This window comes from Argopecten irradians, chromosome 5 (genome assembly GCF_041381155.1).
Source record: "Argopecten irradians isolate NY chromosome 5, Ai_NY, whole genome shotgun sequence".
In the NCBI taxonomy this organism is placed as follows: Eukaryota; Metazoa; Mollusca; class Bivalvia; order Pectinida; family Pectinidae; genus Argopecten; species Argopecten irradians.
Window position 1 is genome coordinate 23,430,107 of NC_091138.1, and position 27,394 is coordinate 23,457,500.

Genomic DNA, 27,394 nt, shown 5'->3' on the forward strand with positions numbered 1-27,394 from the left:
AACAGAACCAGTTATAGAATCAGTTTTGATTGACATTAGTCTAGTAGTGGTGAGAACTTTTTTAGCAATGAGTATTTTTCAATATGATTAAATTTTGATGATGTTTAAAATTCACGAACTTCAGTAAAAATGCAAAAATAAACCACTCTCGAAATTTAACTGCTATTCAATATATGCAATCTATGTAATCATCAACTCTCACATTCTAATTGATGTACAGGCACACAAGAGCAAGCATGTAAGGCCCTAGAACACTTAGAGAAAATCATCTGTAAGAAGGCAGATATCTTGAGAAAGGAAAGCAAACTACGGACAGAGCCCAGGTGAGGAAAACTCTACATTCTATGCTAAAACGGTAGCAATTCTGTGTTAAAAAGTATTCATTAATTCAGATAATCAAATTTATAGCAAATTATGTGAACAATGTGTTAACAATAGTGTTGCTTTTTTCCTTCCTCAGTCAGTGGAGTAAGATCACCATTGATATATGTGTTCGCTGGTTCATGCGTCAGTGTGGCCGACCGCAGACAGAGTGTCGACACATGTGTATGAAACTCCTGCACAAGATGACTCCACTAATACAAGGTACAAACCAATACATTGTATTCCAATGTTTATAACATCAATTATACATTTAGAGTATTGGATAGTTGGTCGATCCAGTGGTAACACTCTCCCCTTTCACCAACATGGTTGGAATTTGATTCTCCAAAAAATGAATTCAAACATTGGGTTAGCTTTACTACATATTCATGTATAGGGTTTTCCTGTGATTTTCTCTTACAAAAGAACCCATTATGCACTACACTATCAGGGCTAAAAGCATGATTTATATTTAGGTTTTATATATAGGTTCATAATTTTGTTTAACAATGTTAGTTTAACGATAAATAAATTATATATAAACTTTATTCAATATAAAGTTACCTAGAGAAAAATGCCTTTGAATCTAAATGTTACCCAGGACAGCTACCGTATTTTCCGGAGTATAAGCCGCGACTTTTTTCCCTGAAAATCGGGAGTGCGGCTAATACACCAGTGCGGCTTATCCGTGGACGAAAACCAAAATCTGACCATGTTTTTGCATTATTACGTCGTGATTCATATGTGAAAATCGTAAGTTTTACTCGCCATTTTTGTAAAGTTATGCATCGAACAAATCACTGTAAAAGTGTTTAAAAGATCAAATATGCAATGAAAATATATTAAAGATGAAAATAATTACGTATCAGATGCATGTTCACTCGTAAAATTGTTTAATTCAAGGAAATCCGCCGACAGAAACGTGTTCACAACACAATGGCGGTTTAGTAAAGTTATACACCGAAAAAAATCACTGTAAAAGTGTTTAAATGATATAATATGTGATGAAAATTTAATAAAGATAAAAAATAATAACGTACCAGATACATGTTCAATCGTAAAATTGTTTAATTCATGGAAAATCGGCCGACTGAAGCGTGGTTGTTTACAGTCACAACACAATGGCGGACTGATTTCGCTATCGATTTGCTGCAGGATTGTTACCAAGAAAATAATAACTAAAACGTCAAAAATCATCAAATATCAAACAATAAGTTAAATATATTATTTAAATATTATGTGTGTGCAAGAAATGTCCGCAGACAGCAAGAAAACGATCTTCTGATCATGAATGACTGCTAACTTGCACACGTGTTACACTCTGTCAACATGTGTATTTCTCGGAATCCTGTCGCTGTGATTTCAATGAAATAATCAGTAATCAAGTTTATTCGCGTGTTTTACATGTTATATAGAACATTCTAGCGATGTTATAAGCATCGAACAGTCTATAAAACATCATTTTATCGATCTCTGCAGCGGCAAACACCACGAGGTCTTAATCCGGAAGTTTACAAAAATAAGGCTTCGGTGAATTGCATCATGGGATACCTAGTTAACAAACAGTGGAAGAACACTCTAAACGAAGTCGATTGATACAGTAACTCTTTACACCAAGATATATTTAATTCACAAAATATATCAAAAAAGAAATATAATCCATTCCTATGCATAATGTTACTGAAGAAAGTATTTTATCGGCATACTGAAATATGAACGAGAGTAAACATGAACTCAAACTTGCACACGTAATGTGTTACACATATGTCGGACAACAGGGGAATTTCCCGAAATCCTGTCGCCGTGATTTAATGAAATAATCAGCAATCAATTTTATAAACGTAAATCACATGTAATTTAGAACATTATACCGAGTTAAAACATCGCACAGTCATATTAAAATCATTTAATCGATCTCTGTAGCGAAAATAATATCCGGAAGTTTACAAAAATAAGGCTTCGGTGAATTGCATCATGGGATGGCAAATTGACAGAGAACACTCTAGCCTAATCGAAGTCAGATTTAGGTTAATGATGCAAGCCTTGATAATACAGTAAATCCTTTACACATCACTATAATAAATACACGAAATATATCAAAATAGAGATAAAATAAAATCATATGCATACTGAAAAAAGTTTTAACCGGCATGCTGAAATATGAGAGAGAGTAAACGTGAAATCGTACGGTCGCCATATTTGTTTACACAAAGTAGGCTTAATAGCAGAATAAACAAGGAATAGAAACATGGCCAAGTCCATTTTGCTAAAGATATTTACATCATAGTGAGTTTTATTTGTTATATATTTACAGTACAAGTTTACAGACAATTTTCGTGATTATAAACGATCGATAAGCATTACCCCTACTTCAATAGAGATCGATCGTATGTACACAGATGGTTACGTTGGTACATGGGCCTAACTTTTGTGTGCGGCTAATATCACGGTGCGTCTTATACGTGTACAAAACCTGAAAAAATCGTAAAAAAGGCCTCTGCGGCTTATACACAGGTGCGTTTTATTGTCCGGAAAATATGGTACAGTGGAACCTCCCGAAACCGATCATGGTCGGTGCATATAATTTCGACCGGTTTAGAGAGGGTTCGGTTTGGAGAAGTGAACCGAATACCGATCATCACGATCCGGATTTAATCGATCGGAAGTCTTTTTTTTACACTAGTGCACCGCATTTATGCCTAGTGTTCGTTAAAACCAACCGATATTGATTGTTAATGGGAATGTTATCACAAAAGAGAGAATCATACGTTTAAAAGGAATGGATTACAGCAAACTTGACTTTGTTACCGCTTATAAACGTAGTTTAGTTAGTTAGTAGTTGCGTGAATGTTCTTGGGGATGTTCTCGTCTGCAACCTACATACATGTACGACCGATCGCTTCCGGTTACGTCAAGAATCAAATTATATGGTCTAATTACACGATGATCAGTCGATGCCGGCCATTATATGACATAGTCATTTTCTAAAACAATACATTGCTTCGGCTTCTTCATACAGATAATTTATGTTATCCGACAACTACATATGTAAATAAAAAAAACGTGTGATTTGAATACGAAACTTTCTCTTTATTACTAGCTCTGCTTGTTTTCCTACAGTAAACAAACCGCGTGCACATGGTAGACCTTCGTTAGATATCTTAACAATAGACATGATTAAATAATCACACCACGATCTCGGGTATAATTACCGTGTACCTATAGCCTTCACATCTGTATACATGCCCCAGGACATGTCATGCAACAACTATGGTACAGGTACGTGTGTATTTCACGGTCGGTTGATCAGACCTCAATTCAATCTATCGGTGTCGCTCAGGTAAGGCCGGTTTTCAGAAGTGTATTTTAGTTACATTTGACTATTCCGATCTCAAAATCGGTCCGGTATTCGGAATTGGGAGGGATCGGTTTTGGGAAGTTTTATATACTATTAATAAAGAGGAATTCATTCCGTACATGACATCCATGTTCGGTTTCTAGAGGTGATCGGTTTTGAGAAGGTTCGGTTTTGGGAGGTTCCACTGTATATTGATAGGGTAAAGTGTGTTTAGATGGTGTGTCCAGATACTGATTCTTCTTCATTTTGTTGGAGTTATTAAATAAGGTAGTGTATCCAGGTACATCTTTATGATAAATCAAACAAGATTACAAATACAATCCTCCTTTTTTAAACATAGGTTGTTTTCATTAACTTAAAACATTGATTACAAATAAACCCCTCCCATATGTGTAGCAGTTAATTGGTGACTTTTGACCAGTGATTTTTCTCCTAGTACTCTGGTTACAAAACAAATTAAACTAAATAAAACAATTACATTAAATCTGACTTTAATAACTAAAATTAATGTGGTTTCTAAATTCCTAAATAAATTGTTTTTAATTTTTGAAGGAATCAAGTCTACCCAGATGTATTTCCAGGCGTTCCTGAAGAGTGAGAAACAGAAGTATTTCATCACAAGGTACCATCATTAAACTGTACTGGGCCATCATTACTATTATTATATCCATTAAACTACAATTAATTTTACTGTCTAATGTTGGCAGTTATGAGAGTGTAACTGCCAACACTATTGATGTTATAATTTCTAAATCATATTTGTCATGACAACAAGCACCTTTATGGCTGTTGAAATGTTTAATGTTTTCTATTTAAATTATACTGTAGATATAGCATTTGTTCAGTTGGCATCCATTTTTAGCCCACCATCATCAGATGGTGGGCTATTCAAATCGCCCTGGGTCCGTGTCCGTCCGTCGTCCGTGGTCCGTCGTGTCCGTCCGTCCGTAAACAATGCTTGTTATCACTATTGCTTAAAAACTACTGCAGGGATTTTGTTCAAACTTCACATGGAGGGTCCCCTTGGTCCATATTTGTGCCATACAGATTTTGTGGCTAATCAGAAAAGCAAGATGGCCACCAGGCAGCAATCTTTGATTTTGGCAGTTGAAGTTTGTTATCGATATTTCTTGAGAACTACTGAAGGGATTTTGTTCAAACTTCACATGGAGGTTACTTTTTGTCACTAGTTGTGCCATACAGATTTTGAGGCTGATCGGAAAAACAAGATGGCCGCCAGGCAGCCATCTTTGATTTTGGCAGTTGAAGTTTGTTATCAATATTTCTTGAGAACTACTGAAGGGATTTTGTTCAAACTTCACATGGAGGTTACCCTTGGTCACTAGTTGTGCCATTCAGATTTTGAGGCTGATCGGAAAAACAAGATGGCCGCCAGGCAGCCATCTTTGATTTTGGCAGTTGAAGTTTGTTATCAATATTTCTTGAGAACTACTGAAGGGATTTTGTTTGAACTTCACATGGAGGTTACCCTTGGTCCCTAGTTGTGCCATACAGATTTTGAGGCTGATCGGAAAAACAAGATGGCCGCCAGGCAGCCATCTTTGATTTTGGCAGTTGAAGTTTGTTATCAATATTTCTTGAGAACTACTGAAGGGATTTTGTTCAAACTTCACATGGAGGTTACCCTTGGTCCCTAGTTGTGCCATACAGATTATGAGGCTGATAGGAAAAACAAGATGGCCGCCAGGCGGCCATCTTGGATTTTGATAGTTAAGGTTTGATATCCCTATTTCTCAAAAAGTGCTGAAGGGATCTTTCTCAAATTTAATATGTAGGTTCCCCTAGGGCCCTAGTTGTGCATATTGCATTTTTGGACCAATCGGTGAACAAGATGGCCGCCAGGCCGCCATCTTGGATTTTGATAGTTAAAGTTTGTTATCGCTATTTCTCAGATAGTACTGAAGGGATCTGTCTCAAATTTTATATGTAGGTTCCCCTAGGGACCTAGTTGTGCATATTGTATTTTGGGACCGATCGGTCAACAAGATGGCCGCCAGAAGATGGCCGCAAGGCAGCCATCTTGGATTTTGTTATTCAAAGTTTGTTATCGCTATTTCTCAGAAAGTACTGAAGGGATCTGTCTCAAAATTCATATGTAGGTTCCCCTAGGGCCCTAGTTGTGCATATTGCGATTTGGGACCGATTGATCAACAAGATGGCCGCCAAGTAGTCATCTTGGATTTTGATAGTTGAAGTTTGTTACCGCTATTTCTCAAAAGGTACTGAAGCGATCTGTCTCAAATTTTATATGTAGTATGTTTGAAAAAGTTTAAAAAGTAGAGAAAAGATCCATCTTTCCTTTGTCAGATATATATCATTCTTTGGTGGGCGCCAAGATCCCTCTGGGATCTCTTGTTCTGTAACTGCCTACTTTTAGCAGTTCAATGGTCAAGGCATATATTATTTTATTTAGTGTTTTACATTATATTCAAGTAATCAAGATAATGATGGCATTTGGGATTGCAACTTAGAGAGTTTGTTAATCAAACTGTTTTTCAGCCCTTATGTCTATTTCACATCATAAATAGATTTGTAGGGGGAGGGGATCAATAGAATCTTGCATGGGCCAGTCAGGTGGACAGGGATATCTCAACCCTTGTGAAAGATTTTGACCATCAACCCGGCCAAGGTGGACAGGGATATCTCAACCCTTGTGAAAGATTTTGACCATCAACCCTGACTGGCCCATGTAAGATTCTTTTGCTCCCATATTTAAATGAGAAATGGTGAAAATTCAGTCGACATGAACGACATGTATGTAAAAATGGTCGCCGCATGTATTGATGACGTCACTGTCTAGCGTATGTGAGCTGTCCCTACTCCGGCAAAAGACAGAGTTATCTTTTCCCTAGTAACCGCGGGATAACCCTGTCAAGTATGGGAGAAAATGGTATCTGGGATTTTTTGTTACATGACTTTCTCTATGGACAGGTTTGAAGGAGGAGGCCATACCAGTCACACCAAGGTAGGGTTAGTGGCATGCCCCACCCTGAGGTCTATGGGTGATACTGTCTCCCTGCCCTCCACCCTGGCCTGGTTTGACACCCTCCTAGCTGCTCTAGACTGTTATACCACCGTGTTTGGAGAAAACCTACTCACCCCAGTAGATATCTTTGGAGGTAAGTTTGCTAAAGGTACAAGATCTGGGTAAATGGTTAATGTGTGTAGTATTTTACCTCTGGCCTTTTATCTGTGCATGGAGTTTAATGATCATACTGGCATGGGGTAGTACAACATATATCTTGGTGTGATTATACACGTAGCAAGTAGCTACCTCAACGTGGGTCATTGTAGCTTAATGTATTTTAACATACCGGTAGTGTGACTTGTGATATATATGTGTTGAAGCAGGTGGTGCTATGATATCTGTGATGATACGTATCTTTGCTAAAGGTTAGATAAGTAATATATTTAACTAATAAGCACACAAGGTGCTTAGAAATTATAAAAAAATGAGGGGACGTTTGAAAGGACTAAATTTGGAATAACCTTTTGCAAAATGGTTGCACATATTAAGGCATTAATAAATTTGCAAAAAATCAAATAAAGAATTTTCATAATTTCTGTCTGCATTTGAATCCAGGCGAATGATATTGTGTCCTCTAAATGGGGGAGGGATGCTTATTGGACAAGGGCACTTTTTGGGTCGAATATGGTACACTATCCTATATTAATCTCTTAGCTTTTGCCCGTGTTTGTGGGGGATATTGAAAAAAAAATTCTGTCTGTCCATGCATATGTCTGTCAGAGATGTTTTCCGAACTCCAAAATTGTTCAAATTAGCAAATTAAACTTTGTGTTTATCAGGTGAAGTATACTAGTATACGTCAATGTGTGTGAAGTGTGCCTTTTGGTACCGTCCATTTTTCTGTTACCATGGAACACCAAACTACAGTTGTCTTGTTTCTGAGCTATAATTCCAAAAACATTCAACGTAGCTTCTTTAAACTCTTTATATATATCAGGCTAATTTCCTAGTTGTGTCTTTTGCTGTCAGGTACCAGCTGTTTTTATTTTATTTATTTTTTTTGTACCTTGGAAACTTAGTTAAATTTACTGAAAAACAGTTTCCTTTCGTAAATAGCAGTCAGTGAAATGTGTGACATGTCAACTTGAGATGGGTTTTCCTTTAAGAGAAGGGATATAAAAACACTCAATTAATATGTAGATTTGTCTCCCCTGAGGTTAAGATGTATATAAGTCAATGAAATATATATTCTGTGTTGTCTCCCCTGAGGTTAAGGTGTATGCATTGCAAGTCAGTGAAAAATATACTCTGTGTTGTCTCCCCTGAGGTTAAGATATATGTAAGTCTGTGAAATATATACTCTGTGTTGTCTCCCCTTAGGTTAAGGTGTATGTAAGTCAGTGAAATATATACTCTGTGTTGTCTCCCCTGAGGTTAAAGTGAATGTAAGTCAGTGAAATATATACTCTGTGTTGTCTCCCCTGAGGTTAAGATGTGTGTTAGTCAGTGAAATATATACTCTGTTGTCTTTCCTGCAGGAGCTGGGATGAACCAGACCAATGTGTATAAAGCAGTGAGCTACTTTATAGACAACATAGCCTTGTCAGACATCAAGGTTGTTGGTAATCCATCAGAGACGACATTCTTCACTCCACGGGAGGTTGATGAATTTAACAGGTATTTTAATCATAATACAATATAAGGGCTTTGAGATACAAATATAAATTTTTCATGACGCATACCATATCTATTCGTATTGAACTTTGAACTTTAGTGTAGCTGTTGCCATAGTGATATAAATAATTATATTTTCTTGCCCACAATGAGCATTGTATAGCCAGAGTTTGAAAATGTGGTGCTGATTTGATTGATAATATGATATTATTTAATACTAATTTAAAGTTTAATTTGTTTTATAGAGAAAAATGTACAGTGATTGTCCGCCTTATGAATTTCCTTTCTGTGGTAGTTGCCACTTCAGGGCCGAAAGACTTGAACAAGGTAATCAGATATTCATTAAGGTCTTACAAGTAAAGGGAAATTGAGAAGAAGAAAAAAAATATAAAAGAAAATGTCATTAATTAATATTCATTAGATATAATGTCTTAAATTTATACACATTTATATAATGTCTTTAATTAAAATGGATTTATGGATTACATTGAGAATAATTGATAAATGATGAAGGATAACATTTGTAAAAGAATAGATGTACAGTTTACATGTGAATTTAAAACGGAGCATTTATTTTCAAGAATGTTTCAGCATAATACATACCATGCAGTTATTGATAGAAATATGTATACACTTTTCTACTTCTGCCAAAATACAATACTTCACATTTTGTTCAGCCTAATTCATAGAATCCATAGGCACGATGTGGTTGATACCTTTGTGGTATTTGTGATATGAAAGTGAAAATAATTCTTCACTACAGGCAGTTCCGCCGTCAGTTTGGAGTGATGTACTCTGGAAAATGGTGTGTATGTGTGTGGTAGAGCCAGGCACTGTCGGCTTTAACCTTGGGGAGGTCGAGGTCATGAAGAATCTACCAAGGGAGGTAAGTCTTGTTATTTGTATCTTTTGGTAGGTACTGATATTAGTTAACATTATGTCTTATTATTTTGTATTGAATTTTTAGTACTTAGTTTGTTTCAGCTAAACTTTTTGTGTATATAAGGAACATCTTTGTTATACTTAAGACATTTTGTATGATATAGTCAAATCTGTCTATAAAGACCACCCAAAGGGTTTTTGTGTCGCCTGCATCATCATGGCGACACTCAGGTATACCTATGTCGGCATCCGGAAAGTGATAAGTTTAATATGATCATCCGATTTCAACCAAATTTGGTACATTGCTTTATATTAATGTGAATTAGTTCAATAATGGTCAAAATCTGTCAATATTATCAAGAGTTACGCCAAAATTGTCAAAACAGATAAATCCATGGTTTCAGCTCAATAACTTTAGTATTTATTGTCCGATTTCAATCAAATTTGGTACATTGCTTTACATCAATGAAATCTTAGATGGGTTAAATATTGGTCAAAATCCGTCAATATTTGCAAGAGTTACGTGACTTTAAAATTGTCAATACGGATAATTCTATGGTTTCCGCTCAATAACTTAAGTATTTATTGTCCAATTTCAACCATATGGTATATTGATTTATATTAATGAGATCTCGGAGTGGTTTGAAACTGGTCAAAATCCATCAATATTTGCAAAAGGTACGGAACTTGATAACTTCACCTAATTATAAGCAATATTTACAACTGTAAATAACTGTATTTTGTGATGCTGTGCAGGTGACACATCCACTTCCATGGAAATCTTGTTATAGACAAGTGGTCATTATACACAGGTCAAATTTGTTGAAATTGACCCTTTTGGGCCCTTAGAAAGTGGTAAGCAGGAGAACTTTATACAGATGTATAAGATAGGTTTGACAGAATACATGCTATGTATGTCCATGGACTAAATGCAGTACACATTATGATCCTGTTTATGTTGTAGATGGAACAGGTATTGATGGTCATGACCAGAAAGCTGCCCAATAACTTGTGTGAGAACATGAAAAAACAGTTTAATAAAACCCTTTCTGGAAAAAGGTATGTAATTTTGTGAGATTGATCTTTAGGAAGTTTATCAATTTTCCAAATTAAATATTTACTTGATATATGTTTAAAGTGATAGTGATTATGAAAGAACCAATTAAGAGATAATGACAAAATTGAAGCATGGTTGTAAAGTAAGTTTACTTGAAATTTTTTGAGTTTATCAGTGTATTCAAGTCAAGTATACTTAAAGTCAAGAATACTTTATGGAAAATTTTGGTTGGAGCCAGCAAGATAGTGCCAGGTTAAGCAGAGCCTTTGAGTTAAACAAGTTTTAGTGACAATTTAACGAGGTTCAACTGTATGTAAACTGATTCCAAAAACTAAATTGATCATTAGTATATCATTATGGTATAGCTCTTTAAATTCCCAGGGTCAGTATACGGAACATATTCACTAATTTCTATTATAATAATTTCTTGAACTGTTGTTCTTAGATACGTCAATCAATTTCTGAATATTTGCTGGTGTTTAGAATTTGCAGATTTCAAGTAAAATGTATATATAGGGAAAATAAACCACCTGTAAAATTTATATAGTATGATAACCTCTCCAACAAGATAGGTTCATGTTTGTCCCTATAGCCAAGTTCTAATTGATATTACACGTTTTCCTTTCATTGACAGGAACTTATCAAAGCATCTGCCTTTGACCTTGAATGACCTTAAACTTGACCCTATCTACCTACAACAGCTGCTGGGAGGATACCGCCAGCTCCACACGGCCGGTTTACTGACCACTGTCCTGTCTGGTGTGAGGAACACTGGTGATTTGGCGCAAAAACTATTTGATAATGTATTCCAGGTACAACATTTTAAAAACATTGTATTAAATTGGAAATTCTTTTATGATTGGGCAGTAGGTTGAGCATAGACCAGCTCTCTGTCTTTGTGGAATATGTTCTAGTTGAGTTGTGTAACTATTTTCTACCAGAATGGAGAATGTGATTCAACTCTCGGAGTATCAAACAAACAATACAGCTGTGATTAACCACTTGTCTGTACCACACATTGTATAAACAGAAGGGACTTTATCGCTATCAACAAAGTTATGGGTGGTATACTGGAATCGGGTTGTCTGTTTGAAGACACAACACCTCCTCAAAGTTACTTCAGGGATTTTGATAAAATTTGGTACACAGAACCCTGAAATAAAGGAGAGCTGAGTAAACTTAACTTTATTGTCCCTATTAAAGGAGTTATTACAAAATTTTTGCATCGGGTGGGTAGGGGGGTTTATTAGTCGTCCACTCTGACAACAGTTCTAGTTTTCTCTGTGTTATGTCAACAGCATCAATAATCAAATCATTCTATGTATCATCCCCAGGGCGTTGTGTGTAAGACTAGTGGAGGAGGATTGGAGGCCCTCACCCTCACACCTGTAGTTCATACTCTGGTGAAGGAAATGCTGGCCCTCAGTTTCCATCTAGGATTGCCTGTAAGTGTATTTTTTTTCTTAGTCCATGAGATAAAATTCTGAAAAATAACTCCAGCTAAATCACCTGAAATAACATTGAAAAACTAAAATTACTTTGAAAGAAGAAAAAACTTAAAAATTGGTCTAAATCTTTCTGATGAGAAAGTCAGCTTCCATCCCTAATGGCTTTGACTTGATATGAGCACAGCCGCCAAACTCTGATTCTTGTAATTTCAGGGAAAGGTCCTTGTGGAGGCCGTACTTGACTCGACCATGGTGAGTGGATCTAGTAAAGGATTGGAGCAGTGTCATGGCGACCTTGTCTTCTCCATGTTCAAGTCAGTTATAGCCAGTCACATGGCATCTGAGTCAGATGTGTGCGTCAAGGCATTGGCTGCTCGAGCCGGAGCAGACGGCAGGAAAGTGAGCAGGATCCTGGTTGCTATGGTGGATCACGTCACCAGGGACAAGGCACTGAGGAAAAGGTAAACAGAAGGCAAATCACACATTCACTATAGATGATAAAAATCTTTGTGAATTTTTCTTATGAAATAATTGCACAATTTCTACCAATAGAAAGTTAAAGTACATTTTATGCTTAAAATACCGTCCTAAGTAAAACAGTTTTACATAACCAGCAATATGTCAATCTTGAGATACCTCAACAACCGATTTATATGAAAATTGGTATACAGGGGTTTTAGGAACACTGTATCAAGGTTATAGTTTTGTAGAGATTAGGGAATCTTACATGGCAATAGTTGCGCCTTAGGGAGTCAAAATCGACCAATTTAAGTGAAAATTGGTTTTAGGACACTGAATACCATGATGGTCATAGGTTTGAAAATGTTTCAAAATCTATGTTGGTTGCATTGGCTCCTAAATGGGGCTGTCTGAGCCAATATGTAGCAGGGCTTGGGCCTCTTTCTGATGAATGTATGGTTTCCAGTTCTCAATATCATTTCAGGCTAGGCCAGAACATAGTGAAGAGTGTATTATTACAGTGGAAAACAATTGCCACCTGGTGTGACAGTAGTTCGTCAGTCGACCTTCAGAGTATGACCTTGCTGTTACTGACCAAGCTACTTCTGATTGACAGTAAGGTAGGTTAAAGGTTAAAATGATTATAGACAGTAAAACAGTGTTAAAGGTCAGGGTGATGATATACAAGAAGGTAGGGTTAAAGGTCAAGATGATATACAAGAAGATAGGGTTAAAGGTCAAGATGATGATATACAAAAAGATAGGGTTAAAGGTCAAGATGATGATATACAAAAAGATAGGGTTAAAGGTCAAGATGATGATATACAAAAAGATAGGGTTAAAGGTCAAGATGATGATATACAAAAAGATAGGGTTAAAGGTCAAGATGATGATATACAAAAAGATAGGGTTAAAGGTCAAGATGATGATATACAAAAAGATAGGGTTAAAGGTCAAGATGATGATATACAAAAAGATAGGGTTAAAGGTCAAGATGATGATATACAAAAAGATAGGGTTAAAGGTCAAGATGATGATATACAAGAAGGTTTAACCCAAGATGATTATATACAAGAAGGTAGGGTTAAAGGTCAAGATGATGATCAGCAGGTTACAGACCAAATTTCCTGTGCACTGTATTGTAAAAAGACAAAATTAACCTTCCAACAAATGATACCTGGCTACCCATGCCACTGTCTTGTTTCAGTTTGTTTCTACGCCCTCCTCGCCATCCTTTGAGGACGTCTTTGGTACCTATCTCCAATGTCTGATAGATACCAGGACCAACCTTGCTTTTAAGGTAAACACATCACATTTCTATTGATTTCTACACAGCTAGTGGTTTGTGGAGATCATGAATACAGAAGAGATGATTTTCAGTGCTTCTAAATCACTAGAAAAATAAGTAACTTACTTGAATCTGCATCCAAAAGTGTTTTAGGATAAATGTAAGTTTTTAGGTGAATTATTTTCTAGAGCTTCACTGTTGTATAAATCCTAAGAGATGTTCTACACAAGGTCATATCTCAAGGTTACAGTCAAAGGTATAGCTTGGGTTGTTTTATTTGAAAACATTTTTATTAATACTGAACTTAATATCTTCTTGTATAGTTTGACTTAAAACTAACTCTGGATTAGGATGTTTTGATCATTCTCATGCATTTTTAAAACACCTGTTTCTTTTTCCACAGTGTCGAGTGTTAGATCTGCTTCCATTCTTTGTCAATGTCCCTAAGCCACACATCACAAAACTCAAGTAAGTGGTGAAAGATCAATTATTATGTTTTATTAACTTCCATAGGAAAGAAATCAGATTGCGGCTATTAAGTTTTGTATTACAGTAAACAATAATTGATAATATCTAGTTTACTTTAAAATCTTTGCATTAACATCAAGTCTCTGTGATTTAAAGCTTGGTTTTGAGATCAAGTATTAATGATTACACTTGTCAATGTTACAATGTTAACTGATAACTGTGTCATACTGTATAATTCTACTTTGAATTATAGTCATATATGTTGTCAGCAGAGATTTGTATAATTCCATTGACATTTCAGGACAAATTTAGACAGACTAGTGGCAGATAATTTTCCTCTGAAGAGCACTGAATTCCCAAAAGGCAGCTCTCATTACCGGGATTACTTAACAGCTTTAGACAAGGTAAAATGGGCTCTAGCTGGGATCGTATTGGCAAAAGAAGATAACATTGAAACTATGTTATAATGGGCTTTTATAAAGTATCTCTCAAATACCATAATTTTGAAGGTTCATTTGTGCATTGAAATTAAACTGACTCTACAATGTTTTATTGTTTAAATGTTTGGATAAAAACATTTGATAGTGAATGCCGAGGTTATGTAGATTGAGTTTCTCTCATTTGTGTAGATATTGAGTGGACTAGATGTAGATTGTGTTTCTATCATTTGTGTAGATATTGAGTGGACTAGATGTAGATTGTGTTTCTATCATTTGTGTAGATATTGAGTGGACTAGATGTAGATTGTGTTTCTATCATTTGTGTAGATATTGAGTGGACTAGATGTAGATTGTGTTTCTATCATTTGTGTAGATATTGAGTGGACTAGATGTAGATTATGTTTCTATCATATGTGTAGATATTGAGTGGACTAGATGTAGATTATGTTTCTATCATTTGTGTAGATATTGAGTGGACTAGATGTAGATTGTGTTTCTATCATTTGTGTAGATATTGAGTGGACTAGATGTAGATTGTGTTTCTATCATTTGTGTAGATATTGAGTGGACTAGATGTAGATTGTGTTTCTATCATTTGGGTAGATATTGAGTAGACTAGATGTAGATTGTGTTTCTATCATTTGTGTAGATATTGAGTGGACTAGATGTAGATTGTGTTTCTATCATTTGGGTAGATATTGAGTAGACTAGATGTAGATTGTGTTTCTATCATTTGGGTAGATATTGAGTGGACTAGATGTAGATTATGTTTCTATCATTTGTGTAGATATTGAGTGGACTAGATGTAGATTGTGTTTCTATCATTTGTGTAGATATTGAGTGGACTAGATGTAGATTGTGTTTCTATCATTTGTGTAGATATTGAGTGGACTAGATGTAGATTGTGTTTCTATCATTTGTGTAGATATTGAGTGGACTAGATGTAGATTATGTTTCTATCATTTGTGTAGATATTGAGTGGACTAGATGTAGATTGTGTTTCTATCATTTGTGTAGATATTGAGTGGACTAGATGTAGATTATGTTTCTATCATTTGTGTAGATATTGAGTGGACTAGATGTAGATTGTGTTTCTATCATTTGTGTAGATATTGAGTGGACTAGATGTAGATTGTGTTTCTATCATTTGTAGATATTGAGTGGACTAATAGATGTAGATTATGTTTCTATCATTTGGGTAGATATTTAGTGGACTAGATGTAGATTGTGTTTCTATCATTTGTGTAGATGTTGAGTGGACTAGGTGTAGATTATGTTTCTATCATTTGTGTAGATATTGAGTAGACTAGATGTAGATTGTGTTTCTATCATTTGTGTAGATATTGAGTGGACTAGATGTAGATTGTGTTTCTATCATTTGTGTAGATATTGAGTGGACTAGATGTAGATTATGTTTCTATCATTTGTGTAGATATTGTGTGGACTAGATGTAGATTATGTTTCTATCATTTGTGTAGATATTGAGTAGACTAGATGTAGATTGTGTTTCTATCATTTGTGTAGATATTGAGTGGACTAGATGTAGATTGTGTTTCTATCATTTGTGTAGATATTGTGTGGACTAGATGTAGATTGTGTTTCTATCATTTGTGTAGATATTGAGTGGACTAGATGTAGATTGTGTTTCTATCATTTGTGTAGATATTGAGTGGACTAGATGTAGATTGTGTTTCTATCATTTGTGTAGATATTGTGTGGACTAGATGTAGATTATGTTTCTATCATTTGTGTAGATATTGTGTGGACTAGATGTAGATTGTGTTTCTATCATTTGTGTAGATATTGAGTGGACTAGATGTAGATTGTGTTTCTATCATTTGTGTAGATATTGTGTGGACTAGATGTAGATTATGTTTCTATCATTTGTGTAGATATTGTGTGGACTAGATGTAGATTGTGTTTCTATCATTTGTGTAGATATTGAGTGGACTAGATGTAGATTGTGTTTCTATCATTTGTGTAGATATTGAGTGGACTAGATGTAGATTGTTTTTCTATCATTTGTGTAGATATTGTGTGGACTAGATGTAGATTGTGTTTCTATCATTTGTGTAGATATTGTGTGGACTAGATGTAGATTGTGTTTCTATCATTTGTGTAGATATTGAGTGGACTAGATGTAGATTGTGTTTCTATCATTTGTGTAGATATTGAGTGGACTAGATGTAGATTATGTTTCTATCATTTGTGTAGATATTGAGTGGACTAGATGTAGATTGTGTTTCTATCATTTGTGTAGATATTGTGTGGACTAGATGTAGATTGTGTTTCTATCATTTGTGTAGATATTGAGTGGACTAGATGTAGATTGTGTTTCTATCATTTGTGTAGATATTGAGTGGACTAGATGTAGATTGTGTTTCTATCATTTGTGTAGATATTGAGTGGACTAGATGTAGATTGTGTTTCTATCATTTGTGTAGATATTGAGTGGACTAGATGTAGATTGTGTTTCTATCATTTGTGTAGATATTGAGTGGACTAGATGTAGATTGTGTTTCTATCATTTGTGTAGATATTGAGTGGACTAGATGTAGATTGTGTTTCTATCATTTGTGTAGATATTGAGTAGACTAGATGTAGATTGTGTTTCTATCATTTGTGTAGATATTGAGTGGACTAGATGTAGATTGTGTTTCTATCATTTGTGTAGATATTGAGTGGACTAGATGTAGATTGTGTTTCTATCATTTGGGTAGATATTGAGTGGACTAGATGTAGATTGTGTTTCTATCATTTGTGTAGATATTGAGTGGACTAGATGTAGATTGTGTTTCTATCATTTGTGTAGATATTGAGTGGACTAGATGTAGATTGTGTTTCTATCATTTGTGTAGATATTGAGTGGACTAGATGTAGATTGTGTTTCTATCATTTGTGTAGATATTGAGTGGACTAGATGTAGATTATGTTTCTATCATTTGTGTAGATATTGAGTGGACTAGATGTAGATTATGTTTCTATCATATGTGTAGATATTGAGTGGACTAGATGTAGATTATGTTTCTATCATTTGTGTAGATATTGAGTGGACTAGATGTAGATTGTGTTTCTATCATTTGTGTAGATATTGAGTGGACTAGATGTAGATTGTGTTTCTATCATTTGTGTAGATATTGAGTGGACTAGATGTAGATTGTGTTTCTATCATTTGTGTAGATATTGAGTGGACTAGATGTAGATTGTGTTTCTATCATTTGTGTAGATATTGAGTAGACTAGATGTAGATTGTGTTTCTATCATTTGTGTAGATATTGAGTAGACTAGATGTAGATTGTGTTTCTATCATTTGTGTAGATATTGAGTAGACTAGATGTAGATTATGTTTCTATCATTTGTGTAGATATTGAGTAGACTAGATGTAGATTGTGTTTCTATCATTTGTGTAGATATTGAGTAGACTAGATGTAGATTATGTTTCTATCATTTGTGTAGATATTGAGTGGACTAGATGTAGATTGTGTTTCTATCATTTGTGTAGATATTGAGTGGACTAGATGTAGATTGTGTTTCTATCATTTGGGTAGATATTTAGTGGACTAGATGTAGATTGTGTTTCTATCATTTGTGTAGATATTGAGTGGACTAGATGTAGATTGTGTTTCTATCATTTGTGTAGATATTGAGTGGACTAGATGTAGATTATGTTTCTATCATTTGTGTAGATATTGAGTGGACTAGATGTAGATTATGTTTCTATCATTTGTGTAGATATTGAGTGGACTAGATGTAGATTATGTTTCTATCATTTGTGTAGATATTGAGTGGACTAGATGTAGATTGTGTTTCTATCATTTGTGTAGATATTGAGTGGACTAGATGTAGATTGTGTTTCTATCATTTGTGTAGATATTGTGTGGACTAGATGTAGATTGTGTTTCTATCATTTGTGTAGATATTGAGTGGACTAGATGTAGATTGTGTTTCTATCATTTGTGTAGATATTGAGTGGACTAGATGTAGATTATGTTTCTATCATTTGTGTAGATATTGAGTGGACTAGATGTAGATTGTGTTTCTATCATTTGTGTAGATATTGAGTGGACTAGATGTAGATTGTGTTTCTATCATTTGTGTGGATATTGTGTGGACTAGATGTAGATTGTGTTTCTATCATTTGTGTAGATATTGAGTGGACTAGATGTAGATTGTGTTTCTATCATTTGTGTGGATATTGTGTGGACTAGATGTAGATTGTGTTTCTATCATTTGTGTGGATATTGAGTGGACTAGATGTAGATTGTGTTTCTATCATTTGTGTAGATATTGTGTGGACTAGATGTAGATTGTGTTTCTATCATTTGTGTGGATATTGTGTGGACTAGATGTAGATTATGTTTCTATCATTTGTGTAGATATTGTGTGGACTAGATGTAGATTGTGTTTCTATCATTTGTGTAGATATTGTGTGGACTAGATGTAGATTGTGTTTCTATCATTTGTGTAGATATTGAGTGGACTAGATGTAGATTGTGTTTCTATCATTTGTGTAGATATTGAGTGGACTAGATGTAGATTGTGTTTCTATCATTTGTGTAGATATTGAGTGGACTAGATGTAGATTGTGTTTCTATCATTTGTGTAGATATTGAGTGGACTAGATGTAGATTGTGTTTCTATCATTTGTGTAGATATTGAGTGGACTAGATGTAGATTGTGTTTCTATCATTTGTGTAGATATTGAGTGGACTAGATGTAGATTGTGTTTCTATCATTTGTGTAGATATTGAGTGGACTAGATGTAGATTGTGTTTCTATCATTTGTGTAGATATTGAGTGGACTAGATGTAGATTGTGTTTCTATCATTTGTGTAGATATTGAGTGGACTAGATGTAGATTGTGTTTCTATCATTTGTGTAGATATTGAGTGGACTAGATGTAGATTGTGTTTCTATCATTTGTGTAGATATTGAGTGGACTAGATGTAGATTGTGTTTCTATCATTTGTGTAGATATTGAGTGGACTAGATGTAGATTGTGTTTCTATCATTTGTGTAGATATTGAGTGGACTAGATGTAGATTATGTTTCTATCATTTGTGTAGATGTTGAGTGGACTAGATGTAGATTATGTTTCTATCATTTGTGTAGATGTTGAGTGGACTAGATGTAGATTGTGTTTCTATCATTTGGGTAGATATTGAGTGGACTAGATGTAGATTATGTTTCTATCATTTGGGTAGATATTGAGTGGACTAGATGTAGATTGTGTTTCTATCATTTGTGTAGATATTGAGTGGACTAGATGTAGATTGTGTTTCTATCATTTGTGTAGATATTGAGTGGACTAGATGTAGATTGTGTTTCTATCATTTGTGTAGATATTGAGTGGACTAGATGTAGATTGTGTTTCTATCATTTGTGTAGATATTGTGTGGACTAGATGTAGATTGTGTTTCTATCATTGTGTAGATATTGTGTGGACTAGATGTAGATTGTGTTTCTATCATTTGTGTAGATATTGTGTGGACTAGATGTAGATTGTGTTTCTATCATTTGTGTAGATATTGAGTGGACTAGATGTAGATTATGTTTCTATCATTTGTGTAGATATTGTGTGGACTAGATGTAGATTGTGTTTCTATCATTTGTGTAGATATTGAGTGGACTAGATGTAGATCGTGTTTCTATCTTTGTGTAGATGTTGAGTGACTAGATGTAGATGTTTTCTATCATTTGTGTAGATATTGAGTAGACTAGATGTAGATTATGTTTCTATCATTTGGGTAGATATTGAGTGGACTAGATGTAGATTGTGTTTCTATCATTTGTGTAGATATTGAGTGGACTAGATGTAGATTGTGTTTCTATCATTTGTGTAGATATTGAGTGGACTAGATGTAGATTGTGTTTCTATCATTTGTGTAGATATTGAGTGGACTAGATGTAGATTGTGTTTCTATCATTTGTGTAGATATTGAGTGGACTAGATGTAGATTGTGTTTCTATCATTTGTGTAGATATTGAGTGGACTAGATGTAGATTGTGTTTCTATCATTTGTGTAGATATTGAGTGGACTAGATGTAGGATTGTGTTTCTATCATTTGTGTAGATATTGAGTGGACTAGATGTAGATTGTGTTTCTATCATTTGTGTAGATATTGAGTGGACTAGATGTAGATTGTGTTTCTATCATTTGTGTAGATATTGAGTGGACTAGATGTAGATTGTGTTTCTATCATTTGTGTAGATATTGAGTGGACTAGATGTAGATTGTGTTTCTATCATTTGTGTAGATATTGAGTGGACTAGATGTAGATTGTGTTTCTATCATTTGTGTAGATATTGAGTGGACTAGATGTAGATTGTGTTTCTATCATTTGTGTAGATATTGAGTGGACTAGATGTAGATTGTGTTTCTATCATTTGTGTAGATATTGAGTGGACTAGATGTAGATTATGTTTCTATCATTTGTGTAGATATTGAGTGGACTAGATGTAGATTGTGTTTCTATCATTTGTGTAGATATTGAGTGGACTAGATGTAGATTGTGTTTCTATCATTTGTGTAGATATTGAGTGGACTAGATGTAGATTGTGTTTCTATCATTTGTGTAGATATTGAGTGGACTAGATGTAGATTGTGTTTCTATCATTTGTGTAGATATTGAGTGGACTAGATGTAGATTGTGTTTCTATCATTTGTGTAGATATTGAGTGGACTAGATGTAGATTGTGTTTCTATCATTTGTGTAGATATTGAGTGGACTAGATGTAGATTGTGTTTCTATCATTTGTGTAGATATTGAGTGGACTAGATGTAGATTGTGTTTCTATCATATGTGTAGATATTGAGTGGACTAGATGTAGATTGTGTTTCTATCATTTGTGTAGATATTGAGTGGACTAGATGTAGATTGTGTTTCTATCATTTGTGTAGATATTGAGTGGACTAGATGTAGATTGTGTTTCTATCATTTGTGTAGATATTGAGTGGACTAGATGTAGATTGTGTTTCTATCATTTGTGTAGATATTGAGTGGACTAGATGTAGATTGTGTTTCTATCATTTGTGTAGATATTGAGTGGACTAGATGTAGATTGTGTTTCTATCATTTGTGTAGATATTGTGTGGACTAGATGTAGATTTGTTTCTATCATATGTGTGTAGATATTGAGTGGACTAGATGTAGATTGTGTTTCTATCATTTGGGTAGATATTGAGTGGACTAGATGTAGATTGTGTTTCTATCATTTGTGTAGATATTGAGTTCACTAGATGTAGATTGAGTTTCTCTCATTTGTGTAGATACTGAGTGGACTAGATGTAGATTGTGTTTCTATCATATGTGTAGATATTGTGTGGACTAGATGTAGATTGTGTTTCTATCATTTGTGTAGATATTGAGTGGACTAGATGTAGATTATGTTTCTATCATTTGTGTAGATATTGAGTGGACTAGATGTAGATTGTGTTTCTATCATTTGTGTAGATATTGAGTAGACTAGATGTAGATTGTGTTTCTATCATTTGTGTAGATATTGAGTGGACTAGATGTAGATTGTGTTTCTATCATTTGTGTAGATATTGAGTGGACTAGATGTAGATTATGTTTCTATCATTTGTGTAGATGTTGAGTGGACTAGATGTAGATTATGTTTCTATCATTTGTGTAGATGTTGAGTGGACTAGATGTAGATTGTGTTTCTATCATTTGTGTAGATATTGAGTGGACTAGATGTAGATTGTGTTTCTATCATTTGTGTAGATATTGAGTGGACTAGATGTAGATTGTGTTTCTATCATTTGTGTAGATATTGAGTGGACTAGATGTAGATTGTGTTTCTATCATTTGTGTAGATATTGAGTAGACTAGATGTAGATTGTGTTTCTATCATTTGTGTAGATATAGAGTGGACTAGATGTAGATTGTGTTTCTATCATTTGTGTAGATGTTGAGTGGACTAGATGTAGATTGAGTTTCTCTCATTTGTGTAGATATTGAGTGGACTAGATGTAGATTGTGTTTCTATCATTTGTGTAGATATTGAGTGGACTAGATGTAGATTGTGTTTCTATCATTTGTGTAGATATTGAGTGGACTAGATGTAGATTGTGTTTCTATCATTTGTGTAGATGTTGAGTGGACTAGGTGTAGATTGAATTTTTCTCATTTGTGTAGATATTGAGTAGACTAGATGTAGATTGTGTTTCTATCATTTGTGTAGATATTGAGTGGACTAGATGTAGATTGTGTTTCTATCATTTGTGTAGATATTGAGTGGACTAGATGTAGATTGTGTTTCTATCATTTGTGTAGATATTGAGTGGACTAGATGTAGATTGTGTTTCTATCATTTGTGTAGATATTGAGTAGACTAGATGTAGATTGTGTTTCTATCATTTGTGTAGATATTGAGTGGACTAGATGTAGATTATGTTTCTATCATATGTGTAGATATTGAGTGGACTAGATGTAGATTGTGTTTCTATCATTTGTGTAGATATTGAGTGGACTAGATGTAGATTATGTTTCTATCATTTGTGTAGATATTGAGTGGACTAGATGTAGATTATGTGTTTCTATCATATGTGTAGATATTGAGTGGACTAGATGTAGATTGTGTTTCTATCATTTGTGTAGATGTTGAGTGGACTAGATGTAGATTGTGTTTCTATCATTTGTGTAGATATTGAGTAGACTAGATGTAGATTATGTTTCTATCATTTGGGTAGATATTGAGTGGACTAGATGTAGATTATGTTTCTATCATTTGTGTAGATATTGAGTGGACTAGATGTAGATTATGTTTCTATCATTTGTGTAGATATTGAGTGGACTAGATGTAGATTATGTTTCTATCATTTGTGTAGATATTGAGTGGACTAGATGTAGATTGTGTTTCTATCATTTGTGTAGATATTGAGTGGACTAGATGTAGATTATGTTTCTATCATTTGTGTAGATATTGAGTAGACTAGATGTAGATTATGTTTCTATCATTTGTGTAGATATTGAGTGGACTAGATGTAGATTGTGTTTCTATCATTTGTGTAGATATTGAGTGGACTAGATGTAGATTGTGTTTCTATCATTTGTGTAGATATTGAGTGGACTAGATGTAGATTGTGTTTCTATCATTTGTGTAGATACTGAGTGGACTAGATGTAGATTGTGTTTCTATCATTTGTGTAGATATTGAGTGGACTAGATGTAGATTGTGTTTCTATCATTTGTGTAGATATTGAGTGGACTAGATGTAGATTGTGTTTCTATCATTTGTGTAGATATTGAGTGGACTAGATGTAGATTGTGTTTCTATCATTTGTGTAGATATTGAGTGGACTAGATGTAGATTGTGTTTCTATCATTTGTGTAGATATTGAGTAGACTAGATGTAGATTGTGTTTCTATCATTTGTGTAGATATTGAGTGGACTAGATGTAGATTGTGTTTCTATCATTTGTGTAGATATTGAGTGGACTAGATGTAGATTGTGTTTCTATCATTTGTGTAGATATTGAGTGGACTAGATGTAGATTGTGTTTCTATCATTTGTGTAGATATTGAGTGGACTAGATGTAGATTATGTTTCTATCATTTGTGTAGATATTGAGTGGACTAGATGTAGATTGTGTTTCTATCATTTGTGTAGATATTGAGTGGACTAGATGTAGATTATGTTTCTATCATTTGCGTAGATATTGAGTGGACTAGATGTAGATTGTGTTTCAATCATTTGGGTAGATATTGAGTGGACTAGATGTAGATTGTGTTTCTATCATTTGTGTAGATATTGAGTGGACTAGATGTAGATTGTGTTTCTATCATTTGTGTAGATGTTGAGTGGACTAGATGTAGATTATGTTTCTATCATTTGGGTAGATATTGAGTGGACTAGATGTAGATTGTGTTTCTATCATTTGGGTAGATATTGAGTGGACTAGATGTAGATTGTGTTTCTATCATTTGGGTAGATATTGAGTGGACTAGATGTAGATTGTGTTTCTATCATTTGTGTAGATGTTGAGTGGACTAGATGTAGATTGAGTTTCTCTCATTTGTGTAGATATTGAGTAGACTAGATGTAGATTGTGTTTCTATCATATGTGTAGATATTGAGTAGACTAGATGTAGATTGTGTTTCTATCATTTGGGTAGATATTGAGTGGACTAGATGTAGATTGTGTTTCTATCATTTGTGTAGATGTTGAGTGAACTAGGTGTAGATTGAAATTTCTCTCATTTGTGTAGATATTGAGTAGACTAGATGTAGATTGAGTTTCTATCATTTGGGTAGATATTGAGTGGACTAGATGTAGATTGTGTTTCTATCATTTGTGTAGATGTTGAGTGAACTAGGTGTAGATTGAATTTCTCTCATTTGTGTAGATATTGAGTAGACTAGATGTAGATTGAGTTTCTATCATTTGTGTAGATATTGAGTAGACTAGATGTAGATTGTGTTTCTATCATTTGGGTAGATATTGAGTAGACTAGATGTAGATTGTGTTTCTATCATTTGTGTAGATATTGAGTAGACTAGATGTAGATTGTGTTTCTATCATTTGTGTAGATATTGAGTGGACTAGATGTAGATTGTGTTTCTCTCATTTGGGTAGATATTGAGTGGACTAGATGTAGATTGTGTTTCTATCATTTGTGTAGATATTGAGTGGACTAGATGTAGATTGTGTTTCTATCATTTGTGTAGATATTGAGTGGACTAGATGTAGATTGTGTTCTATCATTTGGGTAGATATTGAGTGGACTAGATGTAGATTATGTTTCTATCATTTGTGTAGATATTGAGTGGACTAGATGTAGATTAAGTTTCTCTTATTTGTGTAGATATTGAGTTGACTAGATGTAGATTGTGTTTCTATCATTTGTGTAGATATTGTGTGGACTAGATGTAGATTGTGTTTCTATCATTTGTGTAGATATTGAGTGGACTAGATGTAGATTGTGTTTCTATCATTTGTGTAGATATTGTGTGGACTAGATGTAGATTGTGTTTCTATCATTTGTGTAGATATTGTGTGGACTAGATGTAGATTGTGTTTCTATCATTTGTGTAGATATTGTGTGGACTAGATGTAGATTGTGTTTCTATCATTTGTGTAGATATTGAGTGGACTAGATGTAGATTATGTTTCTATCATATGTGTAGATATTGAGTAGACTAGATGTAGATTGAGTTTCTCTCATTTGTGTAGATATTGACTAGACTAGATGTAGATTGTGTTTCTATCATTTGTGTAGATATTGAGTGGACTAGATGTAGTTTGTGTTTCTATCATATGTGTAGATATTGAGTGGACTAGATGTAGATTGTGTTTCTATCATTTGTGTAGATATTGAGTGGACTAGATGTAGATTGTGTTTCTATCATTTGTGTAGATATTGAGTGGACTAGATGTAGATTGTGTGTTTCTATCATTTGTGTAGATATTAAGTGGACTAGATGTAGATTGTGTTTCTATCATTTGTGTAGATATTGAGTGGACTAGATGTAGATTATGTTTCTATCATTTGTGTAGATATTGAGTGGACTAGATGTAGATTGTGTTTCTATCATTTGTGTAGATATTGAGTGGACTAGATGTAGATTGTGTTTCTATCATTTGTGTAGATATTGTGTGGACTAGATGTAGATTGTGTTTCTATCATTTGTGTAGATATTGAGTAGACTAGATGTAGATTATGTTTCTATCATATGTGTAGATATTGAGTGGACTAGATGTAGGTTGTGTTTCTATCATTTGTGTAGATATTGAGTGGACTAGATGTAGATTGTGTTTCTATCATATGTGTAGATATTGAGTGGACTAGATGTAGATTGTGTTTCTATCATTTGTGTAGATATTGAGTGGACTAGATGTAGTTTGTGTTTCTATCATATGTGTAGATATTGAGTGGACTAGATGTAGATTGTGTTTCTATCATTTGTGTAGATATTGAGTGGACTAGATGTAGATTGTGTTTCTATCATTTGTGTAGATATTGAGTGGACTAGATGTAGATTATGTTTCTATCATATGTGTAGATATTGAGTAGACTAGATGTAGATTGTGTTTCTATCATTTGTGTAGATATTGAGTAGACTAGATGTAGATTGTGTTTCTATCATTTGTGTAGATATTGAGTGGACTAGATGTAGATTGTGTTTCTATCATTTGTGTAGATATTGAGTGGACTAGATGTAGATTGTGTTTCTATCATTTGTGTAGATATTGAGTGGACTAGATGTAGATTATGTTTCTATCATATGTGTAGATATTGAGTAGACTAGATGTAGATTGAGTTTCTATCATTTGTGTAGATATTGAGTAGACTAGATGTAGATTGTGTTTCTATCATTTGTGTAGATATTGAGTAGACTAGATGTAGATTATGTTTCTATCATATGTGTAGATATTGAGTGGACTAGATGTAGATTGTGTTTCTATCATTTGTGTAGATATTGAGTAGACTAGATGTAGATTGTGTTTCTATCATTTGTGTAGATATTGAGTAGACTAGATGTAGATTATGTTTCTATCATATGTGTAGATATTGAGTGGACTAGATGTAGATTGTGTTCTATCATTTGTGTAGATGTTGAGTGGACTAGATGTAGATTGTGTTTCTATCATTTGTGTAGATATTGAGTGGACTAGATGTAGATTATGTTTCTATCATTTGTGTAGATATTGAGTGGACTAGATGTAGATTGTGTTCTATCATTTGTGTAGATATTGAGTGGACTAGATGTAGATTGTGTTTCTATCATTTGTGTAGATATTGAGTGGACTAGATGTAGATTGTGTTTCTATCATTTGTGTAGATATTGAGTGGACTAGATGTAGATTGTGTTTCTATCATTTGTGTAGATATTGAGTAGACTAGATGTAGATTATGTTTCTATCATATGTGTAGATATTGAGTGGACTAGATGTAGATTGAGTTTCTATCATTTGTGTAGATATTGTGTGGACTAGATGTAGATTGTGTTTCTATCA

The 27,394-nt window shown here is 34.2% G+C and overlaps 1 protein-coding gene across 1 annotated transcript in view; it reads left to right on the forward strand.

The window, feature by feature from the left end:
- LOC138323274 (DNA-dependent protein kinase catalytic subunit-like) overlaps positions 1 to 27,394 on the forward strand; it is a 114,806-nt gene that overhangs the window by 26,752 nt on the left and 60,660 nt on the right. Inside the window, exons 30-44 of the mRNA XM_069267743.1 lie at positions 221 to 323; positions 461 to 585; positions 4,274 to 4,343; positions 6,674 to 6,861; positions 8,249 to 8,387; positions 8,630 to 8,711; positions 9,148 to 9,270; positions 10,231 to 10,325; positions 10,958 to 11,135; positions 11,658 to 11,768; positions 11,985 to 12,232; positions 12,715 to 12,850; positions 13,438 to 13,530; positions 13,922 to 13,986; positions 14,288 to 14,390. Of these exons, the coding sequence (XP_069123844.1) occupies positions 221 to 323; positions 461 to 585; positions 4,274 to 4,343; positions 6,674 to 6,861; positions 8,249 to 8,387; positions 8,630 to 8,711; positions 9,148 to 9,270; positions 10,231 to 10,325; positions 10,958 to 11,135; positions 11,658 to 11,768; positions 11,985 to 12,232; positions 12,715 to 12,850; positions 13,438 to 13,530; positions 13,922 to 13,986; positions 14,288 to 14,390 (1,859 nt within the window). The remainder of the gene's footprint in view (positions 1 to 220; positions 324 to 460; positions 586 to 4,273; positions 4,344 to 6,673; positions 6,862 to 8,248; positions 8,388 to 8,629; positions 8,712 to 9,147; positions 9,271 to 10,230; positions 10,326 to 10,957; positions 11,136 to 11,657; positions 11,769 to 11,984; positions 12,233 to 12,714; positions 12,851 to 13,437; positions 13,531 to 13,921; positions 13,987 to 14,287; positions 14,391 to 27,394) is intronic.